The 25,394-nt window shown below is 42.3% G+C and overlaps 2 protein-coding genes across 6 annotated transcripts; both read right to left on the minus strand.

The window, feature by feature from the left end:
• Nucleotides 1-15,839: 15,839 nt before the first annotated feature.
• LOC104606506 (uncharacterized) lies at nt 15,840-25,394 on the minus strand. 5 transcript variants are annotated; one of them, XM_088894656.1, is made up of 3 exons: nt 22,074-22,199; nt 21,465-21,627; nt 15,840-16,335 (listed from the first exon to the last, which is right to left on the minus strand). In XM_088894656.1, exons 1-3 carry the CDS (start codon nt 22,103-22,105, stop codon nt 16,033-16,035), a joined length of 498 nt encoding a protein of 165 aa, XP_088750782.1. In that variant the 5' UTR covers nt 22,106-22,199; the 3' UTR covers nt 15,840-16,032. The 5 variants fall into 5 exon arrangements, 2 of the variants coding, with proteins under 2 accessions (XP_088750782.1, XP_088750783.1); XM_088894657.1 differs by having other exon boundaries at nt 15,841-16,335; nt 21,465-21,606; nt 22,074-22,196; XR_016080365.1 differs by lacking the exons at nt 15,840-16,335; nt 22,074-22,199 and adding an exon at nt 25,002-25,394 and having other exon boundaries at nt 16,342-21,597.
• LOC104606505 (protein CLMP1-like) lies at nt 21,893-25,007 on the minus strand. The gene has a single exon (XM_010271747.3). It carries the CDS (start codon nt 24,809-24,811, stop codon nt 22,478-22,480), a length of 2,334 nt encoding a protein of 777 aa, XP_010270049.1. The 5' UTR covers nt 24,812-25,007; the 3' UTR covers nt 21,893-22,477.

The raw sequence follows: 25,394 nt of genomic DNA on the forward strand, positions 1-25,394 counted from the left end.
TTCAATTCTTAATACACGACTTTATCCTTCCACCTTGACTTCAGTAATTGACAAAATCATCTAACGACGATCTTAATTCGAAACACCTAAAAGAGAATCAGCACATAGGCTTCTATAACGGAGTGTTGTCATATTGGATCCACCGTGAAGATCTCGCATTCATATATTAAGAAAGAAAATTCGTGAACAGAGTTGAATGACGAGAGACTGCCCATGAAGTTTCCAGTCAAATACATTATTATTAATTTACCCAAGTGTAGGACCGGAGGGGAGGAATATAGATAGACGGATAATCAAAGCGAAGGCAAATTTTCTACGCCTTCATGTTCGTCACTACTTCCTCACCTGTAAATTTAACTTGAAAGTTGGAAAAAAAAAAAGAATAAAAGGCTTGAAAATTTTCCATGTGATCATGACCTGAATTTCTTTAGGTTTTGCAGAAAAAGCTAGGCTTTGTTCTTGTCATCTCAAACAATATGCAGTAAACCTCCAACAGGCTGGTCCGGTGTACAGGGAGTTCTTTATACCACAGGTGTACGGGCCTATGGGGTGCACCTATAAGTCTACCATTGAAACGTGTCCAAATCTCAATGCAAGTGCGAATGGGGTTATGCATGGATCCCTTTAGGCCCGTTTAGTCGTTTACCTAGAGTAATAGGAGAAAATTTGGTGAATGGATATATTTTTTCTATTAAGTAATTTTATAAGGTTCTTTCTGCATTAAGGAATGGGCTTTATGGTAAAGGGAGATTCATTTATGTTAATAAAACTTATTTATCTTTGAAATGGGCAAGTCATTTTTCCACTTAATAGGAAAAAAATTTATAAAACATAATTAAACAAATTTATCCTTTTTTTTACCTTAACTATTTCTGGGTGAAAAAGAATTATATTACTTAAGTGGGAATCAAAGAATATGGGTAAATAAACTTATCCGGGTAAATGTTACCTAACTAGGAAACATTTGCTTACCCAGTTAAGTGAGAAATTTGTAAACAAACGAGGAGCCGAAGTAGTGAATTTAAAGAATTACACAAATGGTGTGAGTTTTAGAATATACAATTAAGTTGTATGTTATGGACACACCACCCGACTGCGCACTGCGGCGCAGCCATAGGCAACAGCACACACAGCGGGCCGGCCAGCAGCACGCACCGCCCGACAGCGCACCGCCTGGCAGCACGCAGCATGCAGCGCCGCACAGCGCCCGACAACGCGCAGCACGCACCGCACGGCAGCACGCACTACGCACATGCCCGGCACCGCACGGCAGCAGCGCCATGAGCCGCGTGCACGCACTGCGCGACAACGGCACCGCACGGCGGCAGCACCATGAGCCGCATGCATGTACCCGGCAGCAACAGCAACAGAGCGGCGCCCACACGACAGCTCATAGGGGTGGGCCCACCCTTATCTGGACACGTCAAGCCAACTCGCCGCCAGCTTACCTTATCCCTATCTTATCCTTACCCCTTATCTTATCCCTTATCCTTCTCTTATTTTATCTTCTTAAGTAAGAGTTGTGTTACCATTAGGAGTAGGTAATTAGGAGTTTTAGTTTAAGTTGGATTACCCTAGCCTGGCCAAATCCAACAAGGAATTTCCCTCTGTAATCTCCTATTTAAGGAGCTACGAATTGAAGTAAAGCATTCAGTTTTCCAGTCAAGAAAAGAGTGAGGAGAGTTCGAGTGGTCTCTTGGACAAGTCACCCATTAGGAGAGTTCGGGTGGTCTCTTGGACAAATCACCCACTAGATAGTCAAAATAGGGTCTGTGCGCAAGGCCAAAGGCAAGGGAAAATCAGGGGTTCCTGCCGTAGAACGACCCGTGACGCGATCCTACGCGCGGGCCCATAACAATTTGGTATCAGAGCCTACCGTCATGGGGGAACAGGAGCCGCTGTCTTCCAGGGTCCACGAGCTAGAGCATAGGCTCGCCAAAACCTGCTTGGAAATTCGTGAGGTCAAGGATGATGTCCGGGAGTTGCGACGCCTGCTGGAAGCATTCCTCTCCAACAACGGAAGAAGCTCTGAGGGAACCGCCACCACCAACAGCTGCCGTCCGGACGAGGCGGAGACGTCCAGCGAACAACAGACCGCTGCTCCAACAGCCGCTGTTATTCCCAAGTACAACCGACTGGAATTTCCATCCTACAACGGCGCTGGAGACCCATTGGGATGGTTGCACCGCTGTGAACAGTTCTTCCGCAACCAGCGCACCGATGACAAGGACAAGGTCAGCTTGGCCGCGTTCCACCTGACCGAAGAAGCGCAGCTCTGGTTCTACCGAGTGGAGCAGGAGGAACCAGGTCTTAGTTGGGGGCATTTCAAGTCGTACTGCCTCCTTCGGTTCGAACCCCCACTAACAAACAACCCCTTGGGGGAACTCATTAATCTCAAGCAGACCGGTACCGTAGCAGAGTATCAGCGGCAATTTCAGACCCTTCTCGCCAGGGCCTCTTCAGTACGCCCAGACCAACAGGTGGATATGTTCACAGCTGGTCTAGCCAAACCCCTGAGAGTTGATGTAGAGATGCAGAGCCCGCCTAACCTGGTCACGACAATGAATTTAGCCCGAGCCTTGGAGCGCAAACTGCAGATTAGCCAAGGGCCGTTTAGAATGAGATGCCCAGCAACGGCTTGGACAAACCCGAAGCCTACTGGAGGAGGGTCTTTGCTGGCAGCCAACAGGGAACCACTCGGAATGGCTCCATATCCAACAGCCAGCCCAGAACGGAAGCCATAGACGAGCACCAATTCCAAATCAGCATCCAGTGTGGGGAGCAACGGCACCCCCTATTAAGCACTTGTCAAGGGCTGAGATGGCAGAACGCAGGGCGAGGGGGCAATGTTTTAATTGCGATGAACTCTACTCGGCAGGGCACAGGTGCAAGAGACTTTTCTGCCTCCTGGTGAAACAAGAGGAAGATGAGGATGAACCCCCTCCATGGGAACCCGATCCAAGAGGGCCAAGCCACCCAGGATTCCTTTGAGGGTGTTTCGACACCCAATTCGAGCTTGAGGACATGCTCGTAGTCCGGGATGGTGTGATGTTATGGACACACCACCCGACAGCGCAACCATAAGCAGCAGCACACACAGTGGGCCGGCCAGCAGCACGCACCGCCTGGTAGCGCTGCACAACAGCCCGGCAACGCACCGCACGCACCACCTGGAAACGCGCAGCACGCAGCGCCGCACAGCGCCCGACAACACGCAGCACGCACCGCCTGGAGCACGCAGAACGCACCGCCCGGCAGCGCGCAGCACGCACCGCACGGCAGCATGCACCGCGCACGCGCCCGGCACCGCACGGCAGCAGCGCCGTGTGCCGCGCGTACGCACTGCGCGGCAGCGGCACCATGAGCCGCACACACGTACCCGGTAGTAGCAGCAGCAGAGCAAGGCCCACATGACAGCTCATAGGGGTGGGCCCACCCTTATCTGGACACGTCAAGCCAACTCGCCGCCAGCTTACCTTATCCCTATCTTATCCTTACCCCTTATCTTATCCCTTATTCTTCTCTTATTTTATCTTCTTAAGTAAGAATTGTGTTACCATTAGAAGTAGGTAATTAGGAGTTTTAGTTTAAGTTGGATTACCCTAGCCTAGTCGAATCCAACAAGGAATTTCCCTCTGTAATATCTTATTTAAGGAGCTACAAATTGAAGTAAAGCATTCGGTTTTCCAGTCAAGAAAAGAGTGAGGAGAGTTCGGGTGGTCTCTTGGACAAATCACCTATTAGGAGAGTTCGGGTGGTCTTTTGGACAAATCACCCACTAGATAGTCAAAATAGGGTCTGTGCGCAAGGCCAAAGGCAAGGGAAGATCAGGGGTTCCTACCATGGAACGACCCGTGACGTGATCCTATGCGCGGGCCCATAACATTGTAAGAGTACAAAGTCGCAGTTAAATACTTTTGTTATATCTATGGAAGATCAGGGGTTCCTACCATGGAAGATCAGGAGCCCATAACATTGGAAGATCAGGGGTTCCTACCATGAAAATACAAGTCTCAACTCTCATCAAGAACTTGTTGTTCTTGCTGCCCTAAGTGGTTTAGCATCTGAATACAATACTTTTGTTATATCTATAAATATCAAAACTGAACTGGTTGAGGATCTTCAGGGCTTAGTATTAAGCCGGGAAATTCGTCTCACAGATATTTCTCTTTCTTCAGAATTGCAAGCCCCTGCTGCCAATGCTGCAATTAAACAGGACTCTTCATAAGGAAGAGGTTCCCATTAGAACAAAGGCAATTATAACTTTGTTCACAGAGGTGGATCTTCGAAAAGAGGTACTTAGAGACCGTTTGGAAGATCTTCTGGTAGCTTTTACAGTTTTAAGTTTTTGCATAAAAATTTGAGTAATCCAAAATTAACTTAGTTACTTTCCGTGTCATCTCGCACGAAAATAAAATGAGAAAGAAATGAAAAACTCTATTTAGAACTTTCCAAAATCAATCAAAAGGCCCGAAGCAAGTAGAGGAACCACTCATTCCAACAACAACTAGAACTCACATTTTCAACCTCGAATTTTCTGTAACTTATGTTCACAGGCTAATAACAAAGCCATTCAGTGCCCACAATTAACGTTTCAATCACTCCTTTACAGGTTCTATGATTGCTAATGTGACTAATTGACACCCAATTCTGGCGCGTTCAATCATTTTGACAGCAGACCTGGTCTAATTACTTGTCTCTTCATTGTAAATACACCGGGCCATAACAAACTACTAATGGTGAATGGCACAAGTTTGCCAATTTCTTGTTAATAATTACTGGCCAGTTTCCCCTATTTCGCGGCCTGAGTATATATATATATATATATATATACACATGGCCTTACAACCTGCACTTGCATATGTTGGAGAGCGCACCGTAGATTGGGACATCCAAATATGTGATTAGTTCAGCAACTACAGTGTATTTCCTTAATCGACTTCTAAGGGATCTCATCTTCACTATGAATTACCTGATTACACTTTCTTACGGGCTTTTGGTATTGCTTGCTTGCTACTCGTGGCTACGCCCACACAATAAGCACAAAATCCAATACCGTTCAAAGTGTTGCATATTTATTTGTTATGAACCCTCAACCCACAAGATTTATTATGTGGCACACCATGCCATCTTAGTTCAATGAATCCCAAAGCCCATTTCAAACCTTAAGTCCCTCTACATCTAATGAAAACAACCCTTGATCATCTACTGGTACCACCATTTGGCTTAGGCCCACCATACACCTACCCTTGACACATCATCAGTCCAAGCCTAATTCTCTACTTTCATTGGACCAACAACCACAACACGTATCTACACCTAAATAATTGCTTTACAACTGTACTATATAGTTACAAATGAATACAATACAAACTGATGAGTTTTCCGCTCCACTTGTTTTTTATTCTCTCAGTTAATTATTTTCCTTTACACTTCTCCTTCTCTTTGTCTCTGCAATATAATTCCTTTCTGAGTTTTTTATGTATACTTTCCCTTTCAATAAGAGGAAACAAATTTCTCCCTTTTTATTTTCAAAATAAAACTACCTAACTGGTAGGGGTGTGAATGGACCGATTTTGGATTGGACTTCGCCCAAATCAAAATCAATTCGGATGGATTGGATAGATCAATAAGACATTAAATTTGGATGGACTGGACAGACCAATATGACATATTGGATTGGACCTGATCCATTCATAATGAATTTATATTGGATTGAGCCAATATCTAGTCCATTGATAAAAGACAAGAACACAGGTATCAATGGACCAGGTTTGAATTGCAACCAATCTAAATTAACAGTAATTTGAACAGATTGAACAGTCTCTAGATCAGTCTAAAATGGTCCAAAATATTCATTAGACTGAATTGGACCAAATCAATTTGTAATGGACTCACATTGGACTGGATCGGATTGGACCATAACACCCCACTAACAAGTTGGGATTTTGGAATTCTCTAGGGTTGTCAAATGGTTATGAGAATGATCAAGCTGAGCTCTAACTTTGTCTGTCTCTCTCTTTTTATCTCCGACTCTCTTTTATCTCTTTTGGTTGAAAAATGATGATGAATGAATCTCTTTCCATTTTGAATCTGAATTCTTTATTTCTTCTTATCTTTTCCTTCTTTTTAACATCATTTCATTATTAATAATTTTTAAAATATAGAGGGAAAATCTGTATAAGGTTTCACGTGGTTTCCACCCTGACTGAGGAAGAAATACATCGGTTGTTAATAGCATTCACCCCTGCGCTAGGGTTCTAGAAAAGATTAGTTGTTAATGGTTGCTTTTGCTCCTTGTTAAGAAGAAAGGGATAGAGTTTGCTGCAATCATTTTTTAGCTCTTTAGTTTGCAATTCTTTTTATCTTGTACTAGTGGGACCTGTGTGATGCGACGTACGGGTTTTCTTAAGCAAAAGTTAAACAAGTACATAAAACTAGAAAATTGTTTTATATTTTAATTTTTTAAATAATTAATGATTAGTTATATTTTATATACTATTTTTAATATTTTTTTATAATACAAAAATAGCAATAATTAATTTCAGATATGATTGTTCATCAAATTTGTGAAACTGACCAACCCGATCCAACTCAACCTGAATTGGTCGGGTTTCTACTATTTTTGGTAGGTTTCAATTCAGCAATTTCCCAACCGTCAAGTTGGGTTGGGCATGCTTAGATGTCAGAATAAGAAAATGAGATGAGACTTATGAAGTGACTTCTTAAGAGAGCAAAGAAAGCTATAACAAAGAGGGGTACGTGACTTCTTTGGCATCATTCAATCCATTATTTTTTTTTCACTTGAAAATTAATGATGCACAATCTGATCGCTCCCTGCTGGAAGGCAGCTTGGACGTCAGACTAGCTATGTGGTCGAGTCAAACTACAAGGCAAGAAGATCAGAGTGATCTGGGGTGCTTTATCTAGTGTGGGCACTCCGATGCTTAAGCTAGCGAAGGAGGTTAAGAGAGAATTGATAGCTTTAGAATGACAGCATGCGAGAGCTGAATCGTGCATACCTTGTGAGGTTGGAGGCGAAGCCTTTATATAGGAAAGCTGTCATGGGCCTTACGATGTGTGTCCAAGATCACCGGCCAGTCTAACCCAGAGTCAATTCCGTACTCGATGATGGACTCTGAGTAAGCTGATAATGCTTATTCAGGTCCATCCGATTCAGGCGGGGTTGAGATAAAATCTATTGACGTGTATCGTGATCCCAAGAAGATTAAAAACAGCTGGCTTGCTTTTAGAAGGAGGCTACATGGCACCTCGGCAAGTCGGTGAGTGTGGCAAGCTGCTCGGGCCCCGGTCTTGGTTGAGTGGCCCGAGGTGACTAAGACTTATAAGGTGTCCAAAAATGCTGAAGTGTCGCCAAATTATTATGTTGCTCCATGTATCATCACGTCATTAAATAGACCAAATTACCCTTCATCAAAAATATTTTGAAGGGAAGAATTACCAGCGAAGCTTGCTGTTTAAAATCTTCGTACATGTAAACTCAAACGTATGTATAGACGACATGTTCCAATGTAATTGAAAGTGCACGGCAGCCTACACCAAAAGGGAGCATAGAAAATCTGGAACCCTTAGATTTTCAACCTCTACACTCTGTTGCCCACTCACCTACTTCTAGAAAAAGAAAAAGAAGAAAGAATTTATAAGAGTGGGAAAAGGGTCAGATCTAGAAACTGAATATGGATTGGGCCCGCCGTATTGCATCCACCACAGACTTCAATGAAATTTTCCTTTGGGATTCTTCTCTCTACAAATGGGAAAATGCAGACTGGAATAAAGATTTTAAAGCACAACATAACATAACTGAAGCATAGGCTCTCTTAGAAGCATTAAAATTTGCTATGAAATTGCACCTCGACCAAGGGACTATACTACCACCTCTCCTTGGCAGGAGAATATTTCACTGCTCAGTGTTATTCATGCAAAACTGCTAACATGGCAGTTAATTATGTAGCTAAAGTTGGCCTATAGCAATCCTTGGCCGGTTAGCCTCTTTTACTGTATCCAAAAAGGTTTCCTGAAACTGTATTTGGTTGTAGTTCAATTTTATTTGCATTGGTATTGGTATAAATGCATAAGAGTGCAAATGAAAAGGATAAATATTTTTTACTTAATTTTGTTTTAGGTTTTCCTTTATTCTGTTTCAACTGAATTCGGCTTCAGCCAGTGCAAGGCCCAACAGTCTTTATCGCCCTGCACTGGGAATATCTGCCCTTGAGGTATGGAGATATTCCCAAAGACTGTTCAAACAGACCTTGCACTGACTGAAGGTGATCTCATTTCAGGTGATTTGTTCTGCAATCAAACAAATTAAAGTAAAATTTGAAACAAAAATATACACCAAAATTTGCACCCAAATTATTTGCATAAACATAGTTTTGCATCAGCGCAAGCAAATTTGCACTGCAACCAAAGACAAAATGAAAGTTTGACTCGAAAAGCAAATTACAGTAGAGTCAATCAATCTTTGTTGTTCACTTTCATCAAAGACTTTTGACGATTTGTCCAATAAGCATCGGCTGAGAATTTGAAGACCGAAGAGTTCAACAAACATGCCCCCCAAAGGGAACATCAGCATAATATCCGATCGTAAGGGTAAATTTCAAAAGTTGCCAATGTCTCCATTCTAGAGGCAACCAGTATTGGAAAGGAGAATGACTGCAGTGGAATTGTTATAGGTAGGGGTATTGACATTTTGAATTGTTGTAAGTATGCAGTGAAATTTAGAATTCTGCAGTGGGGTGTAATGTATTTTTCCAGTAATGAAACAATAGCCACTCAATTAATGGTTTGGAATCATGATGGTGATTAATGAAGATGTTTCTAATGACTTGATACTTTGGTGATGTTTGTCATCCATGTCATTTTCTCGCAGAACGACGCTACGTATGTGCCACATCAGAGAAAGCAGTGCTTCAAACAACGCCATTTTGTTTGGTACCACTTTTCCAGAAAAAAAAAAATATTGTTTCATACCACGCCTTGAAAATTAGGAAAGTGTTGTTTGGAACAACGCCAAATTCAATGTTTTCTGAGAAAACGACGCATTGCTGCCAGCGGTGCAATGATGTGGCATCATCCTGAACGTTGAATAATATAGATCAATGTTGAAAATGTTATTGTAATCACTGGTACCAAACAAAACTAGTGTTGTTTTCTCAAAAAACGCCAAGTACCGTTTTCTTACTTACAACTTCACATGCCCAATACCGTTCTTATGAGAAAACAATGCAATATTCACAGCACCAACGCCAAACACCTACTTTGTTAGAGTCAAACTTGTTGAACTCTGCTTCACTTAAACCCTCTGATCCTATGTTGGTCATCATCATTTTTTTTGTGCGTAAAAGACAAGCCTCCCCTACTAAGATTTCCCCTCTTCTTTAAAAAAGGACCAAGACTTCCCCTATCACGGTTATGTCTAACAAAATTATCAAAAAGTCTTTATTACCCTCCCTCTCTTAATATTTTAATACCTTTCATAGATATCAATCCACCCACGCAAAATTAGGTCCCTAGACTTAAGGAAGCAACTGAGGTTCAATTCAGTGTTAACGAGGCCATATAGTCATATAAAAGCCTTTATGACGGAGGAGCTTCGCTAGCTTGAGCATAGAGGTTCCATGGCTCTGTTCTGGATAAGGGATGCTAAAGGCTCTGTTTTGAATTAGGAGTCTGCTCAGTTGGATTGGTCTCAAATACATACGAGTTGGATGCTTCAAATTCTTCCAACGGTTCACATGATTGGATTGATTCATTTGTACAGAGGAATTTGGTTAAAATCTGTTGCAAACGTAAAAGCATACAGCACTACCACATCCAATTGAACGAAGAAGACAGGAGCATCCCAGTGAGATCCAAGAAATTAGGTTTATTGCCCTAATCTCCAGTAAAAACAATATCCACTGTGTTGGTGGTGGTGGTATAATTAGGAGCACCTTCAATCACCTCACCTTCTTGTTGTTGTCCAACGTCCACTCATTTTTTCTATTGAACATTCCCATGCCAGAGATCTTTCTATGAGTGTTTCTTCTTGTAGAGGTTTAAGTCTTAGTATTGAGTTTTCCATATTAGGGGAGATTTAAGTCTTTTACTATTTTTATTTGTTTCTTTATTTTTTTTCCTGCTTCTCTTGGGTGCGGATCTCCTATCCACAGCCGATGTAGTGGCATGTGGACAGGGATGCAGGGAAGAGATCTAAGAGTCCGTTTGGTTCTATGGCAATCCCCCATTTGAGGGACTGGCCATTCCCAACCCACCCCTCGGAATCGGAATACCACTCCCGCTATTTAATATAAGAAAAAACCAAAATGACGAAAAAAAAAAACCCTCAAACCTCTCCCTACCCAATTCCAACTTTCTAACCTTCATTCCCCTTTCTATTTCGTCACTCCCTCCTTCGGCAACTAAAGTTTGAAGTATTGATCTGACTCGACCGATCACAACCAAAGCCTGAAGCGGGAATGACACCCCTACCTCCTAAGGCTAGAGAATGGTAACCGAACTCTGCATATCCAACTGACTAACCTTCAGATTAGAACTAGCGGAAAAACGGCCAGCCTAATAAGAGTGTAAGGCTCCCCGAGACTAGGTGCCACTATGTCACGGGGGTAATCGTTGGGGCCCCGTGCAGCACTCGAAATGGGCGAGTAAGCCTACGAAACAAAGCAAACACACACACAAAGGCAACAAGATGGCACATGAATTAGCAAAAGGCTATTTGTATTGCATTAATCAGTGGTAAGCACAAGCACACAGTACAGTGTCGAGGGGATCTCGTGCTTAACCTTTACACGCTTATGAGCTCACTCGACTACCTACCTCCCCTCAAAGAGTATGTTAAGCTTTTGGGGGAGTGACAATAGGAAACAACAAAATGATGGAAAAGCATACTAAGTAATTACAATAACGCCATTGGCGGTCCCCCTTACAAAATACAAGCAAAGCCCACCCATGACACACTTGTTGACACCATGAAGGCACGCGGTTGGCACTCAGATGGCTCACTGTAGGTGCTTGATGGCGCGACGAAGGAGTCACCTGTGACAACTAAGCATCCCCGAAGCGATGAGAGCTCGGAAGCACCTCGGCCAGCAAAAGCCAAAGACTAGAACATCTGGATCTCGGCTACCCTAGACCTTGGCCAGAATAAGACCGAGGCTTGCAACTAACCCACTCATTCAAGTTCAACAAAGAGAAAAAAGAAGAGAATGAAACACAACTGGGAACAAAAGATGCTTTTTCATTAATAACACAAATAATTACAACTTGGCATACTGAGCCATGTACATCGCAATAACAAAAAAAGGAAAGGGAAAAGATAGCGGCAGCAGCAGTAGGCGAAGCCTTCACTCCTCGGCCGAATATTCCTCGACCTCCTCGGGCACCTCGACGGTAGCGACACCATCCTCGGTCAGCATAGGGGGTCAAATGGGTCCAAACCCTATAAGGCATCGGCCATGTTGGGGAACTGACACACAATCTTGTCGTGACAAAGGTAGAAACCCTCCGCCCAGGAGTGCGAGGCAAAGTCGTCCAATGCATTCTGATAGTCCTCCAAGGCCTTGAACTTGGAAATCGCCTCCTCCTCTGCACGAGCCACCCTCTCATCGGCCTCCTTCTTCAGCGCCTCCCGTGCTCCCTTCAGCTCGAAGACACGACTCTTTAGCTTATGAGCGGTGTCACTCTATTCGTTAATGTCGTGCTTCAAATCGGCATTCTCGGCCTCAAGCTCGACCAACCGAGCCTTCGAGCACTCTACCTCGGCCTTCCACGCCTTGTGAAGGCATTGCACCATTCGGAGGCGGTCAACCACGGCGACCACCGAGCAAGCATTCTATGAAAGAGACCATCGTCAGCACAATAGAAATAATCAACCAAGGAAAAAGTAACCAAAGAAGCAAGAAGACTTCCTGGTGCAGGAGTGCACTCTCCAAAGAACCGCTCGAAGACCCAATGAGCTTGTGCCTGATAGTCGGCATCAGCAAGCCCCGGACCAACTGCTCGGGAATGCCTTATGCCTTAAGCTCGTCCTTGGGCCGAACATCCCACTGTGGCACGTACATAGTGGGATTGCCGCCCTCCAGCACGTTCTCTCACAGGGAGGAGAGTGGACGGCCTAAGGACCCTCCTCCGGGTCGACCACCACCTCCTCAACCACTCTTGGCCTCTTTTGCTGTCGGGGAGTGCGTTTCGCAAACCTCAGTTGCGTTTCATCAGCCCGTGGCTGAGTCCCCTGGGCCCTTCTAAACTGCGCCCTCTCTGCCGCGGCCCTCATCTGACATGCCATCTCTTCACAACTGGCCATCTCAACACCTACACAAGGCAAATGACACATCAGTACCAAGTAGAAGAGCTCAAAAAAAGCAAAATCAAAGATGTCAGCAGGACAAACAGATCAGTCACCTCACTCATCAGCCCGATGTGGATCAACATCGAGAAGGACGTGTATTCCATCACGTCAACCTCCTTAGTCATTCTTATCGATGCCCTCTCTCCTCGATGAACTAGGACTCACTGGACGCTTTTACCTTTGTCCTCGGCTTCTGAAGCTCGACCAGTAGAGGCGAGCCTCCAGGACAGCACATGAAGAAGAATTTCCCCTTCCAGCACTTCACCGAAGACGGGCCCCGACCAACATCTTAATGCACTATCGAGCCAAGAAGTAGTATTACCTTTGATGGTGTTGCTTCAATTGGAGAAAGTAGGTAATCATTCACAAGGTGATCTTAAGGCCGTGGACAAAGCAATAGGAAAGAAGGCCGACTACAAACCTGAAGGAGTTCAGCATTAACTAGACAAGCAATACCCGGTACCACCTGAACACCTCGACAATTCCCTCGCACAAAGGAAACCTTAGCCCAACCATCAGGCTGTGCTTGTATACACAAAGCTCGCCTAGCCGAGCTGAAGTGGGTCTCTCACCAGCACTCGAGCACCTAAGTTCATACTCCTCAAGTATACAATACAAGGCTTTGATCTGGGCTAAGTCCCTAGGCGTCAAACAACAAGAGGTGGTCCCGAATTGGCTACCAGCCTACGGAGGAAGGGCGACCTCCTCCCTAGTTGATGGATCAGCCTCAACCTCCCACTCAACGACCCACTCAGAATTGAAGGCCTTGAACTCCTTAGCCTCGGCTCCCTGGCCGTCGGCCTCATGAGTACTGAGCGCGACAGCCTCAATGAGAAACCCTGACTCGGACTCACTATGGGAAGAAGAGGAAGAAGAGTAGGAGAAGTGAGTGGACGAGAACGACATCTTACTGAACTTTATGAAGCTTAGACCGCAGAACTAAAGCAACACCGAGCCAAACACTACCTCTCGCCGAGCTCTAAATGTAGTTCCTTCGCAAATGACAAAGTGGAAATGTTCTTCACCCCATTTTATAGGACCCCCAATGATCCAGATCAACAACGTAGATCAAACTCCGCCCTCTAACAGCTCAGGAAGATGAAATAACACCACCACCCTTCGCACGCATGTAACCTCGAGAAAACAAAACAACGCTTCTGTCAACCCTTCTGAAAACGATACGAGCATCGAGCCAACCGATTCAACCTCGAGTCCCTCCGCCCAGATAGCGCGCTCAACCAAACTTCATGTTCAAGTTCCTCAACCAAGAACCGAAGAACTCATCCATGCCACACCGTGGCCGAGCACTACACTCCTCGACTTCAAAACCGGGGGAGTGGTGTTTGGGTTATAGTTGAGTCGGCCCTGGGTGCCACGTGTCACCTCCGTGGCCGCCTTGTCACTCCGGCCACGTTGGCACCACGTGATTGGATAAGCACGACTAAGATAGGAGAGCATCGTACAAATAAGGAGGACAGCTCCGTCGGGAATTAGGTCTTATCCCGAAGACCTCAGCAAACAACCTAATCTCAATAACACCGGAAGCCTCATCCAAATCGGACACGGATCTTCGGCTATAAGTAGGTAATCTCCTCTCAAGGTAAGGGACTTTTGACTCTTCAGCCTCCATACTATTATTCTCTTCGGTCCAGCATTGCTCACAACTACTCGACCCAACCACCCACCATTCTCGACTAACTTGAGCGTCGGAGTACCTACCCGGGGAATAACTCCTCAAGCCTCTAACTGTTTTCTTGTTTTAGTTCTTGCTATGCGGCTTCGTCCTTCCACCTCGGCCTCGTTCAATTGGCAGGACTATGTGACTATAGCCTCAGTTCAGGGCACCTCAAATCGAATAGCATCACTTTTATTTAATTCAAATTAAAATAATTATTAATAATTAATTCTATTATTAATATCTTTATTGGTATAAATTTCTTGAGATTAAAAACCACTTTTTTTGTAGAAGATTAAAAACCACTTTTTGATATAAATGTGGGTTTAAGAAATTATTTATTCTATTAGTTTACAAAATATTAGTTTTGAATATTATTTTTTTATTGAATTGGACACAAATGTATGCTATTTGTTCGCATTACATGTGGACACTATAATTGATAAAATAATATTCCATTTCACTTGTCATAGTATGAAATGTGGTCCAGTGGATTAAGAATGTGAATAAGGCTTTAATGCTTAATGATTTGGGTTCAAATCATTCTAATCACATTTTTTTCAACTAACTAACACATGAATAGAAAGACGTTGATTTGTTATCAATCGATATGATATAGTATTGATATTTAAATCCTTCATTAGAATCATAATTTTGAGAATTCAATAAATTCTTATTGAATATGGATCGGCCGGATTTCTTACCGAATTGGATCAAATATACTCTTTACCTAACTTGATATCTATACTTTTCTTGTATAGGTTGATGGGTCCTATGTGTAGTTCTCATCTGTGGAGAAATAAAGGTGGTAAAGCATTTATTGTTTTGTAAGGAATTTTTTTTTTATTTTATAATTTCTATGAATAAAAAAAAAGATGGTACAATTAGAACAGTGGCAAATGGGGTAATAAATCAAAATTCAAGAGGCTAGTGAATCATAAGTGGATGAATCACGTGTGATCCCATGTTGCCATATGAATGATCACGTGGCAGATCGTTGACCTAAAAGTTCTTTCGAGTTTAATTTTCAAGGATCACCTTTTCAGATGATTTCCTGATTTTTAACTGATTCCGGTTTTGTTTAGGATGATATGGCATCCAACATGACATTGAATAATAATTTTAATATAAAAATAATTGAGCCTTGAAAATCAGTATCAAACAGACTCAAAGCTTATTTTTCAAAAATCAGTTTACATGGCATAAATGATACCAAATAATAATGGATTATATTGTCCCAGTATTGAACCAGACCCTATGAGATCTATAACTTTAGACCTAGAACAAAACCGATCAGTTCTTGAGACAATCGAGTCTCACCAAAATGGACCCAATTATAAGAACCTGCGGAAAGGATAGGATAACATACTATTGTATGTTGATGATATTGTTGACATGAGAATGAGCTCACTACTCACAATACCTTAGGAATCCTCACTCCAATCAAAGCCACGAATAGCTTCTTCACAAAACCTTGAGCTCAATGCCTATATTTTGGTTGAAAGAAGAAAGAGTTCAACATCAGATCATGCATCGACTGTGTTCAAAATATGTAGGGAACAAGACAAAAAATATTAGTTGCACATTGGTAAATTGTTGGTTGTTGGCTTGCCGCACGGCCTTACCTGCAGTGCTTGTAGTGGTCATTGCAAGATTTAAAGTATTGATATGATATTTCTAATACAGTGTATGTGGTATTTATATCCATGGCCAAGATATGGGATCCACGACCTAAGTATCCTATGAGTTGTGCGTATCCACACAATGTAGAAGTGTATTGGTGTTTAATTTGACAAAATTGTTTATTGACCACTTTTGGATTGTTTTATAATTTTAATAAAATTGAAAATTATAATTATAAAAACACTGTTATAAATCCCATCACATGCCAACACTGTTATATTTTGAAAAAATGAAAGTAATGCCCTTTCTGTATACAGAAAGAGAAACAACTCTCTCGGACAAATAAGAACAAAATCTTTCCAACCTACTGTAATCGGACTTTTCGATGGGGAAGATCTCCATTGCAACCTTCAAGCAAGTTTCTAAAGGTCTTTTGTACCCTGTCCTTGTGGTCATTCTTCTCGTTGTCATCGCTTTCGGCCGAGACCACCATGGTGACAGGAACATGCGCCTGGAGGTATCTTTTCTCGCCGCCGATATAGTACTCTTGGGGACCATCTGAATCATCGTTAAAGCTGAGACTAGAAGAATGATTCAGATCAGCAAGTGTATGGATGCACCATGACTCTTGTCCTCGGCGATTCTGAGGAGTTTTAGAAGCTCGCACCTGCAAAAGAAAAGAAGAATAAGGACGTGAAGAACGGAGAACCCTCTCTTCGTTTTTCGTTTTGTTTTTGACTTCTCCCTCTTATTTTCTCTCTAATTTGAAAATTGTAGGTCAAGCTTCAGTTCAATGAAGAGAGTAAAGCTTGCATCGTCGAGTTTCATCAGTTTGGTTGTAGACTTGGAGGACGGAGGACGAAGGACAGAGGGTCTGGTTGCAGAAAGAGCTCTCTTTCTTGCATCGTCGAGTTTCGTCGGTCTAGTTGTAGACTTGGAGAACGAAGGGTCAGGCTTCAGTTCGGCGTAGAGGATGAGAAGGAGAGCAGAGTTGTTGTTCTGGTCGCAAACTTGGACGGAGGGTCCAAACTTCAGTTCCGCTGCCGCTAATGCCCAATGTTGTGGCCTCTACTTCTCTATTCCTCGCCCTGGTTGTAACAACCACACCTGTTTTTTGTCGCCAGAGAAAGCGATGAGCTTGCAGAAGACATTATGCCCTTAAATCCGCATATCAGAGGCAAGAACAAACCGAAAACAAAACCAAACACCTGTGGTTTGTCCAAGAAGGACTTTGAAGGAGGAGTTCATGAGTGTGTTGCTGAGAGGTTAGAGAAGGTGCAGAAACCACTTGAGAATTCGATGGACGACTAATGTTTTCTAGCACAACACCCGAAGAAACATTCAAGGAACTACTGCTCGACTGTTTATTAATCTGATTCTGTTGAGCCTCTTCTGTGAGAACAACAATTCAATATCTTCCATGGTGGTTTTGGCCTCGATGGTAACCGTGGATGCCATAGTTGAAACTTCGAGGCATTTCTTTCTAGGGTTAAATACAGAATTAAGCTTAACTAATTTGTTAGAAGTTCACCTAGTCTGAATTAGAGGCGTTGAAATTGGGCGAGAACGATGTGAGAGTTGCAAAGAAATTAGGAAACGATGAGAAAAATTTTTAAGTGGAACGATGAGAGTGCAACTTAAAATGAGAGCGATCGAACTTAAATAGCAAATTTGAAGTGGAACGACCGAACTTAAAACCCTGAGAATGAACCAAAGGAAGATCTTCAGTCTCCTCTGCCGGAAAAATGGGTCAATCATCAGTTGGGTTTTAATTTAAAAAGTTGATAAATAATGGAGGGTAAATTTGACAATTTGTTCTTTCCGTTAATATTTAGCGATGATGACAATTGTAAAAAAAACTTACGTTCAGGACGACGCAGATCCAACGTAAACAAATGAGACTAAGGGCCACATAGGAATAGAGGTCTGGAATCAAAATTGGAAAAAACCATTTCGATTCCAACTGATTGTTGGGCAGAATTGAAATCTCATTCTCATTTCTAGTGGAATGGTCCTCTCCCTCGCGAATGAAATCTCATTCTAGCTGATTCCAATTTCCATTCTGATCTCCGTCTAAACCAAATAAACTGTAGGAATAGACAATTCTAATTCTGATTCTAAGGGATTTTAATTCCGATTGTAAATTAAATAGACCATCAATTTTTATTTAAATTGCCACCTCATAGGATGGCTTTCTAGTAAACATATGGCTAACCATCTATATAAAAGCACTCCAGCTTCTCTAGTAAGTTTAATTTTATTTAAATTAATATTTTTTCAAATAAAAATATATTGCTCCCTTGGGACTCCTCCCTTTTGGGGATCTCTTTAAACAGAAACAAATAAAAAATTGCCCGCCTGAATTGAAAACCCAGTTTCGAATAGCTAAAAAAAAAGGGAAAATTCCTTATCAATACCGTGAAATTTAGGGGTTGTGTCAAATCAGTCCCTGAATTTCAAAACGTGTCTATACAGTACCTAAACTTTCAAAATGTGTCTATTAGGCCCCTATCATTAACAATCCGTCAGTTATTTGTATCATGTGATGACATGCGTCACTTAAAACTTTTAAAATATCAAAACTACCCCTGAAAGAAGAAACTGTTCATTGTCTTCTACATTGAGATTGAAGAGTTGCACCATTACTACGACAGTGTCGGGAACTGATGACGGTGCCAGGAACAGATATGAACCAATGATAGTGCTGGGAACTGACCATGTTCCAACGACGGCTGAAACCACCATTGCTATAGTTTTTTGTATATTCTTTATTTTTTTTTATACAATTGATGAAAATTTCCTATATATTCTAAAATCCATGTTGGATAGTTGTTAAAACTTTCTTATCTTAGAAAGAAATTTTGTTTAAATTGGTTTATGTGGAATGGCAGAAAAAAAAAATTATGACACCTGATGGATACTTTTGACATTTCCAAAATTAATTGACGGACTGTTAACTACAGAAACCTATTTGACACATTCTAAAAATTCGGATATTGCATAAACATATTTTAAAGTTCGGGAACTGACTTGACACAACCCCTAAAGTATAGGGTACTGATCAAGAATTTTCAAAAAAAAAAATCATCCCCCAAATAAAATCCAATTAAGTTTGCTAACTGGACAAAATTTTAAGGTCGTTCTGCTCTTCTGAGGTTCAGCCGTAGCTTAGTTCGCTCAGCTCAGATAGATCCGAGGTTGGTGGAGCATGCAATTACACGCTCAATGTGTGTTGAGGGAGGGTTTCAACTTTCAACTTTGAAGCAGATGGTGAAAATTTAGATTGTCGAACAGAGGTAAAAAAGCTGTTAAAACCTCGAGTTGGTTCTTACAAAGGCATTTGCTACTACAACTCTATATATGCTACAATAAAATAGAATAAAAAATATCCTGGATAAAATTTTTTTGGTTTTCGTTATTTATATGAGCGAAAAGAGTGCAAGGTGAAAACAAAATCAAGGAGATAGCTGTTTGTAAATTTTGTATCCAACGCCTTGTCCAGCATGTCAATGACTCACAAACATGACAACAAAGGTTCATGTCTGGGTAATGGCCCTCTGTTGAATTTTTATACTCTGCCCAACTTTTCTCTTTTGTTCTCTACAGTTTTAATTTACCTCCACCGCTATCAAATAGAAGGCATCACAACCTTAGTCCATCAAGCCAATTTCATCATCCAATTAAGCTTTTCTCCTCTTTAGTTCCTCTTGAGTTTCACAAAAAACAGAGGAGAAATCCTTACCAAAAAAGCACAAGTCTAGGAAGCCAAGAATATCCAATCCAAAACCCTATGACATCTGGCCCCTACAATCTACCCTTCATTACATTCCTCTCTTCTCTGGCAGTTTTGAGGGAAAAAATATATACTTCCATCTAAAGATATCAAAATGACCACATACGCTCTCTCTCTCTCTCTCTCTCTCTCTAAATTCTGCATACTAAACTCTGAATCTGGTTTTTCACGGTTCCAATGTTCCATCAAAGGTGGCACTCTTGACCTGGTCAGCAACATTAGATAGATGCTTAATAGTTGACAATCCGAAAAGGAAGGGCAGTTATCAGGGTATGGTACTTGAAAGCTGTGATTGTGTGTCATGGGCAGAATGTCCAGAATCGAGGATGATTTCCTTCACCGTAATTTCTCTAGTAAACTTTAGGCAAAGGTCCTAGGGATTATTGGTGTGAAAAGGACGCTTTCCTGCCTCTATTGAAGCATTTTTTTTCCTTGGCATTTAAGAGGTTTGAGAAGAAAAGGTATAACAGATTGGAGTATGGTACCCTTCACAATTTTTTGGTCCATTTGGTGTGAAAGAAACGCATAATCTTTTGGGATACAGTATGATCACAGGAGATGTTGCAAAAAAGCTGTATGGCATATTTATGCTCATTGCTAAGGGTGTCAATGGACAGGTTCTGGACTGGACCCATGCAGTCCAAAATCAATTTGGACGGATTGGACAGACCAACAAGACATATTGGATTGGACCAATCTGGTCTAAAATATTTATTAGATTGGACTGGACCTGGTCCATCTAATAAATTTATATTGGATTCAGATTAAGCCAATATCCGGTCTGCTGATATAAGATAAGAATATAGGTGTCAATGGACTAGGTTTGGGTTGAAACCAATCCAAATTAAAGTGAATTTGAACAGATTGGATGATCTGGACATTGAATTGGACCAGTCCAAAATGGTCCAAAATATTCATTGGATTGAATTGAACTTGGTCCATTTGTAATGGACTCACATTGGACTGGATCGGATTGGACCAAATCCAATCCAATTGACACCCTTGCTCATGGCTGGTCAATAACAAACTGTAGGAGCATGGAAGTAGGAAAGCCCACTACACAACATAGGATTGGGAATGAGAACCACCAGAACGGTCCCAAAACCATGTCAGACAAGGTGCGCAAGGACCAGAAGGCATATCATGAATGATTCAAGGGCATAATAGTCCGGAAAAGAGGATAAAGAAAAGGGTTGAAGCCAACATCCTCATGGGAAAAGGGAAAAAAACCTGATTACCACGTTCCCTTGAGGCCACATGGTGAATCCCCATAAACCTCTGCGGCAATAATCGGTGCAAATCCCAAACTTTTAGGGTGATTGACAACATGACAGGAAACCTTCTGAAGATGGAAGATTTCATAACCCCGGGGAAACATTTATAAATACCAAATCATAAGAAGGGAGGAGACATGAGTGCTGTCATAGTACTTCCCTGTTCAGGAAGAGAGAGCCATCCCTCCATCCTTCAGACCTATCCCCTCAGTGTCATAACCTACCCACCCACAAACATTTCAGTGGAATTCCTTACAACTCCTTTTAACTCATCCTTAATCAGTTAATCCCAACTAATTGAATGCAGGACTTGTAATCCCTCACTCTAAATCCCATCCTTTGAATTTCCAACTTTTAATGCTTACCTAAACCCTTCCCCACCTGCCCATACTTTTCTTATTGGCATAAATAGCTCCCAACTAAGGCTGTAATTATGGGAAAGGTCGTTCAAGCTGTGTCAGGGCTGCAGGATTGGCATTAGGTGTTTCAGTGTCCACGAAACATGGGCTATATATGGAAGGAAAGGAACATATATTTAAAACCATCCAACAGAATACTGACATTCTGGAGCAAATAGAACTATACAAGGAAAAACATGATGGTCACCACTGTTATCCTAGCTTTTTGTCCCACATATTTACTTAGGCAACATGATAACCATTCCTTCTGTTCATTTTATTCAGTCATATGGAACATCTTCAGCCAAATATAGAAGGAAAAAAAGATTACCTTCCAAGTCATTAAGGAATATGCCACTTCTCTTGGATCAAATGCAAGAAACAAGATCTTCATCATTCTAGCTACGCCAATGTATTTGGTATGCAACATGAGTTCATTGCATTCCACTCTAAGGTCACATTCTCTGCTATTTCTATCCACAAGACCATGTACTCTGTTAAAATGATGCAACAGAGGAATAAAATATATTAAGGCCATATCTAACTAAATTAGCTCTCTGGGTTGGATTATCTGCCTCTAAGAATTGCTGATTAAAAAAATCTGCCTTTAAGAATATAGTATGAGGTCTACAATATATCCCAACAAGGGAAGATCAGAAAAGAAGTTCCAACATGCATGCATAACCATTGACTAATCACTTCCCATAGTTTTATCAAAAAATATACCAACAAGGGAATATCAGAAAAGAAGTTCCAACATGCATGCATAACCATTTACTAATCACTTCCAATAATTATAAAAAACTAATCCTCCTCATATAATCTGTACTAAGAAGTTCCCACCAGAAAATAAGCAAAGAAAAAGAGGGAAAGTAGTACAGTACCAGATTAAATAATCAGTAATCAACAATTCCTTCAGAAGAACATATAAATAACTCACAATAAAGCAAGGCACCATGTCTGAAAGGTCATGAGTGCATCAATAAACTGCTCTAAATTCAAGAAGGGACCTTATAGACAAATAATTGAGTCAGGGCATAATTCCATTGAAATCATCAAATAAAATGCATCTACATTGAAATCAAAATTCAGATTAAGTCACCTTGGAAGCTGTTCTGAACTCAAACACAAAAAAACTTTTGAGTGAACATACTTGTGTCCTGTTGGCACCTAACTCTTCTACTTCCTTAGAAAAGAATGAGAACCCAATTACCCCAAATTTTGCTGAAAACTGCTGAATTATGGAAAAAGCTGGTTTAACTCTGATCATTTAAGAAATAAGCAGTCAGAATAATTCTTTGAAATTACCAAGCATGTAGAATCAATCATCTCAAGCCACCTTTCTCATTCATTCTTGACCTCCTTGCAATTTGCTTCAGCATTGGCATCAGTGATTAGGTTTGCAGATATTTTCTCCTTATTTTCTACCACATTGCTATTGGAGGGATGATTCTTCAGAACCACAGAAATATCTGCTTCAGAAGCCCCAGCAAGCTTAAACCTTTCAACAGCAGCATCCAGGTTCTTTTTCCAACCATCAAACCCTAATTTGAACTCAATTTGTGAACGCTCAAAAAGCATGTTGCCCCAAAAGAGATGTATCTGGGATCTCATCACAGCTGCTTGTTCTGCCACTTCATCAGCTGAAACCTCCCCATGACCCCCATTTGCAAAGGGGCCACCATTTATACCTGCTCCCTGTTTCTTCTTTCTTTTCAGCAAGTCCTCCTTCTTGCTTGCACTTGGGTCTTTCAGCTCATTAGCCCTCTGTTCCTCCAGCTTCTCCCACATCTCAGTTGCAGCCTTCATCTTTTCCTCTGCACTATCAAAGAGCTTAATTGTCTCAGTAGAATCCCAGCTCGAGAGATCAATCTTATTTGCAAGAGCAAAGGACCATTGAAGCTTTGCAGTTTCAAAATGTTGTTGTCCTAATGCAAGCAACCCTTCATAAAAGTCTGGTTTTATTCGGAGTGCCTCTTCATACTTCTTTCCTGCCAAAGAATATTTCTCCCATACCCAGTCATAAGCTGCTTGTAGCTGGGCTGTCATCAACTCCTTTGTTAAAGAGTCATCCAATGGTATCCGTTTCCTTGCTGCACACATGTGAACGTTCCCCCAGTTGAAGAAGGCCAAGGCAGCCACCTCCTGGAACTTGGAAGCAGCCATATCGAAGAGGCTTTGAGCCTCTTCACTTGTCACAGTCTCCTCAAGAGCCTCAGTGCAGAGCTCCATCCCGAGCTCATGCAGATCAATGTGGGCATCTGGATCAATCCCCACATGGGTCCGAAATAGCTGAGCAAACTCAAATAGCCAATCGTCTATCTCAACCTCCTTACATTCGGTATCATCAGCAGCTCCAGCTTTCTCCTTTGGAGCTGCTTCCTCAGTCTTATTAATCTCAGTATCCACTACATCCAATACAGAACTGCCAGATGAAGAATGAGAAACATTCTCATCTCCCTTGACCGTGTCATCTTCTGCAGGCTTCTCTTCCTCTTCTTCCACTAAAGGTGGCTCCTGCTCTGGGCTCACCTCGACAATGTGCAACCTGAGCATCCCCAATGGATCAGTTCTCTCTGTTTCTGACACCTTTTGAGTAAGGCCGTCTACACAGGATTCTGACAATCTGAGCTCACCAGTACAGGTGATGGTCACTAAATCACCATCGTTGTCCTTATACTTGACGAGAACCGATTTGGATGAGGGAAACCTTTTGCTTACAATATCCCTCAATACTCTAAAACTGCAATTGGCAGGCATCTGAGCCAGCCTGATATCATGATCATAAATAAGTTTCAATGGCCTCCATCGAGTGGTAGACAAGCTTGAAGACTGCCTATGAATTAGCAAGTCCTTTTTATTGTCCTTAACCAAACAAGGAACAGGCTCCACACAGGAATCTTTAACAGGTTTTGAAACAGATTTTAGCTGCTGGGTATTCAGCTCAGGACTTTCTTCAGTAATGTGAAGGTGCTGGGTCTTCTCGCCCTTATTATTAAGCGACGACACGGTACCAGAACCGGCACCGAGGGTTGACGCGGCGCCTGCCCCTGAAGTTGTTGTCTTTTTAGGTACAGGACGGGCCGGCAAACAGGGGCCCAGGCCAGCAATTGGGGCCCCGCGAACAGCAGAGGCTCCTAGAGCAGCGGGGGAGGGGCGGCTCTGGAGATCCTGCTGGGCCTCCTGCCGAGGCCCGAGTGCAATACGCAATCGACGGGCAATCTCCAAAGCGTCTCGGTGATTGGGATCAGCAGCCAACAGTAATTGGACATCCTGCATCGCCATTTCACACTTACCGAGAGCCTCGAAAGCACGAGCACGACGAAGGAGGGCTCGGCTAAATTGGGGTTGAACCTGAAGAGCGAGTGAGCACTCGGCTATGACAGTTTCGTAGTCAACAGGCTTCATCTGCATCAGACAAGCGGCACGGTTGCTGTGAAAGACAGCACGGTCGGGGTGGGTCTTGGGGATAAGGCGAAGTGCATTATCATACTGTTCAAGAGCACCCACGTAGTCCTTGGCCTGAAATCGTTTGTTGCCTTCTTCTTTGAGCTCGTGGGCTCGTTTCAGGAAGATTGTGGAATCCAAATCAATACCTCCATTAGCAGCAGATACCGATACATCTCCTGTCACCGCGTTTGCTCCCCCCTTTTTTCTCCTGCCTCCCGATTTTCCCATCTCTCTCTTTCTATCGGCCTTGTCTCTCTAATAAAATTGATATAACTAAATCCTAATAGTTAAATCGAAGATAAATAACAGATAGCAGCAATTTTCAAGTGTCAGTAGAGATAACTGGGCGATATAATTTGTGACAATTGGGGGCTTTTCTGAGGAAGAGATTCCAGAAAATAGATGGAGAAGTCCTTACCGGCTTAGTGATAAACAGCAAACAGGGGTTGAGACTTGGAGACGATGAGTCCACCTCCACCAAATCGGATTGAAGAAATTTGAGAGATTGATGTCTCCTGTTGTTGATGGGAAATTGGGTTGGGGCGAGCTTGGGGACGGGAGATTGGCTTTAGAAGGTCTCCATTTTTTTTACGTCTCTAACATCGTAACCCTACGCCCTACAGACTACAGCCCGATTAGATTCTAGAGACTTCTTCGTCTAGAGAAGCAGCAGATGCTCTGTGTATTTTATTTGATGAATCCCAATATCCCATCATTCCCATGTATAAAATACATAGGGTTATTTATCTGAAACACCCTTCAATCTGACTTTCTTTTAAAACAACCCCGACCATACTTACAAAATCCCATA

The sequence above is a fragment of the Nelumbo nucifera genome, chromosome 1 (assembly GCF_055504915.1).
Source record: "Nelumbo nucifera cultivar China Antique chromosome 1, China Antique-T2T, whole genome shotgun sequence".
Classification (NCBI taxonomy): Eukaryota; Viridiplantae; Streptophyta; class Magnoliopsida; order Proteales; family Nelumbonaceae; genus Nelumbo; species Nelumbo nucifera.

Excerpts from the sequence above, each read along its gene's own strand:
- LOC104606506 (XM_088894656.1), bottom strand. The coding sequence starts at position 22,105 with ATGACCTTTCAGACATGGTGCCTTGCTTTATT. Across the intron at positions 21,628-22,073 it reads ACATGGTGCCTTGCTTTATT|AGTACATGGTCTTGTGGATA; the intron begins GTGAGTTATTTA and ends TCATTTTAACAG. Across the intron at positions 16,336-21,464 it reads ATTCCTTAATGACTTGGAAG|GTGCGAGCTTCTAAAACTCC; the intron begins GTAATCTTTTTT and ends TTTCTTTTGCAG.
- LOC104606505 (XM_010271747.3), bottom strand. The coding sequence starts at position 24,811 with ATGGGAAAATCGGGAGGCAGGAGAAAAAAGGGGGGAGCAAACGCGGTG.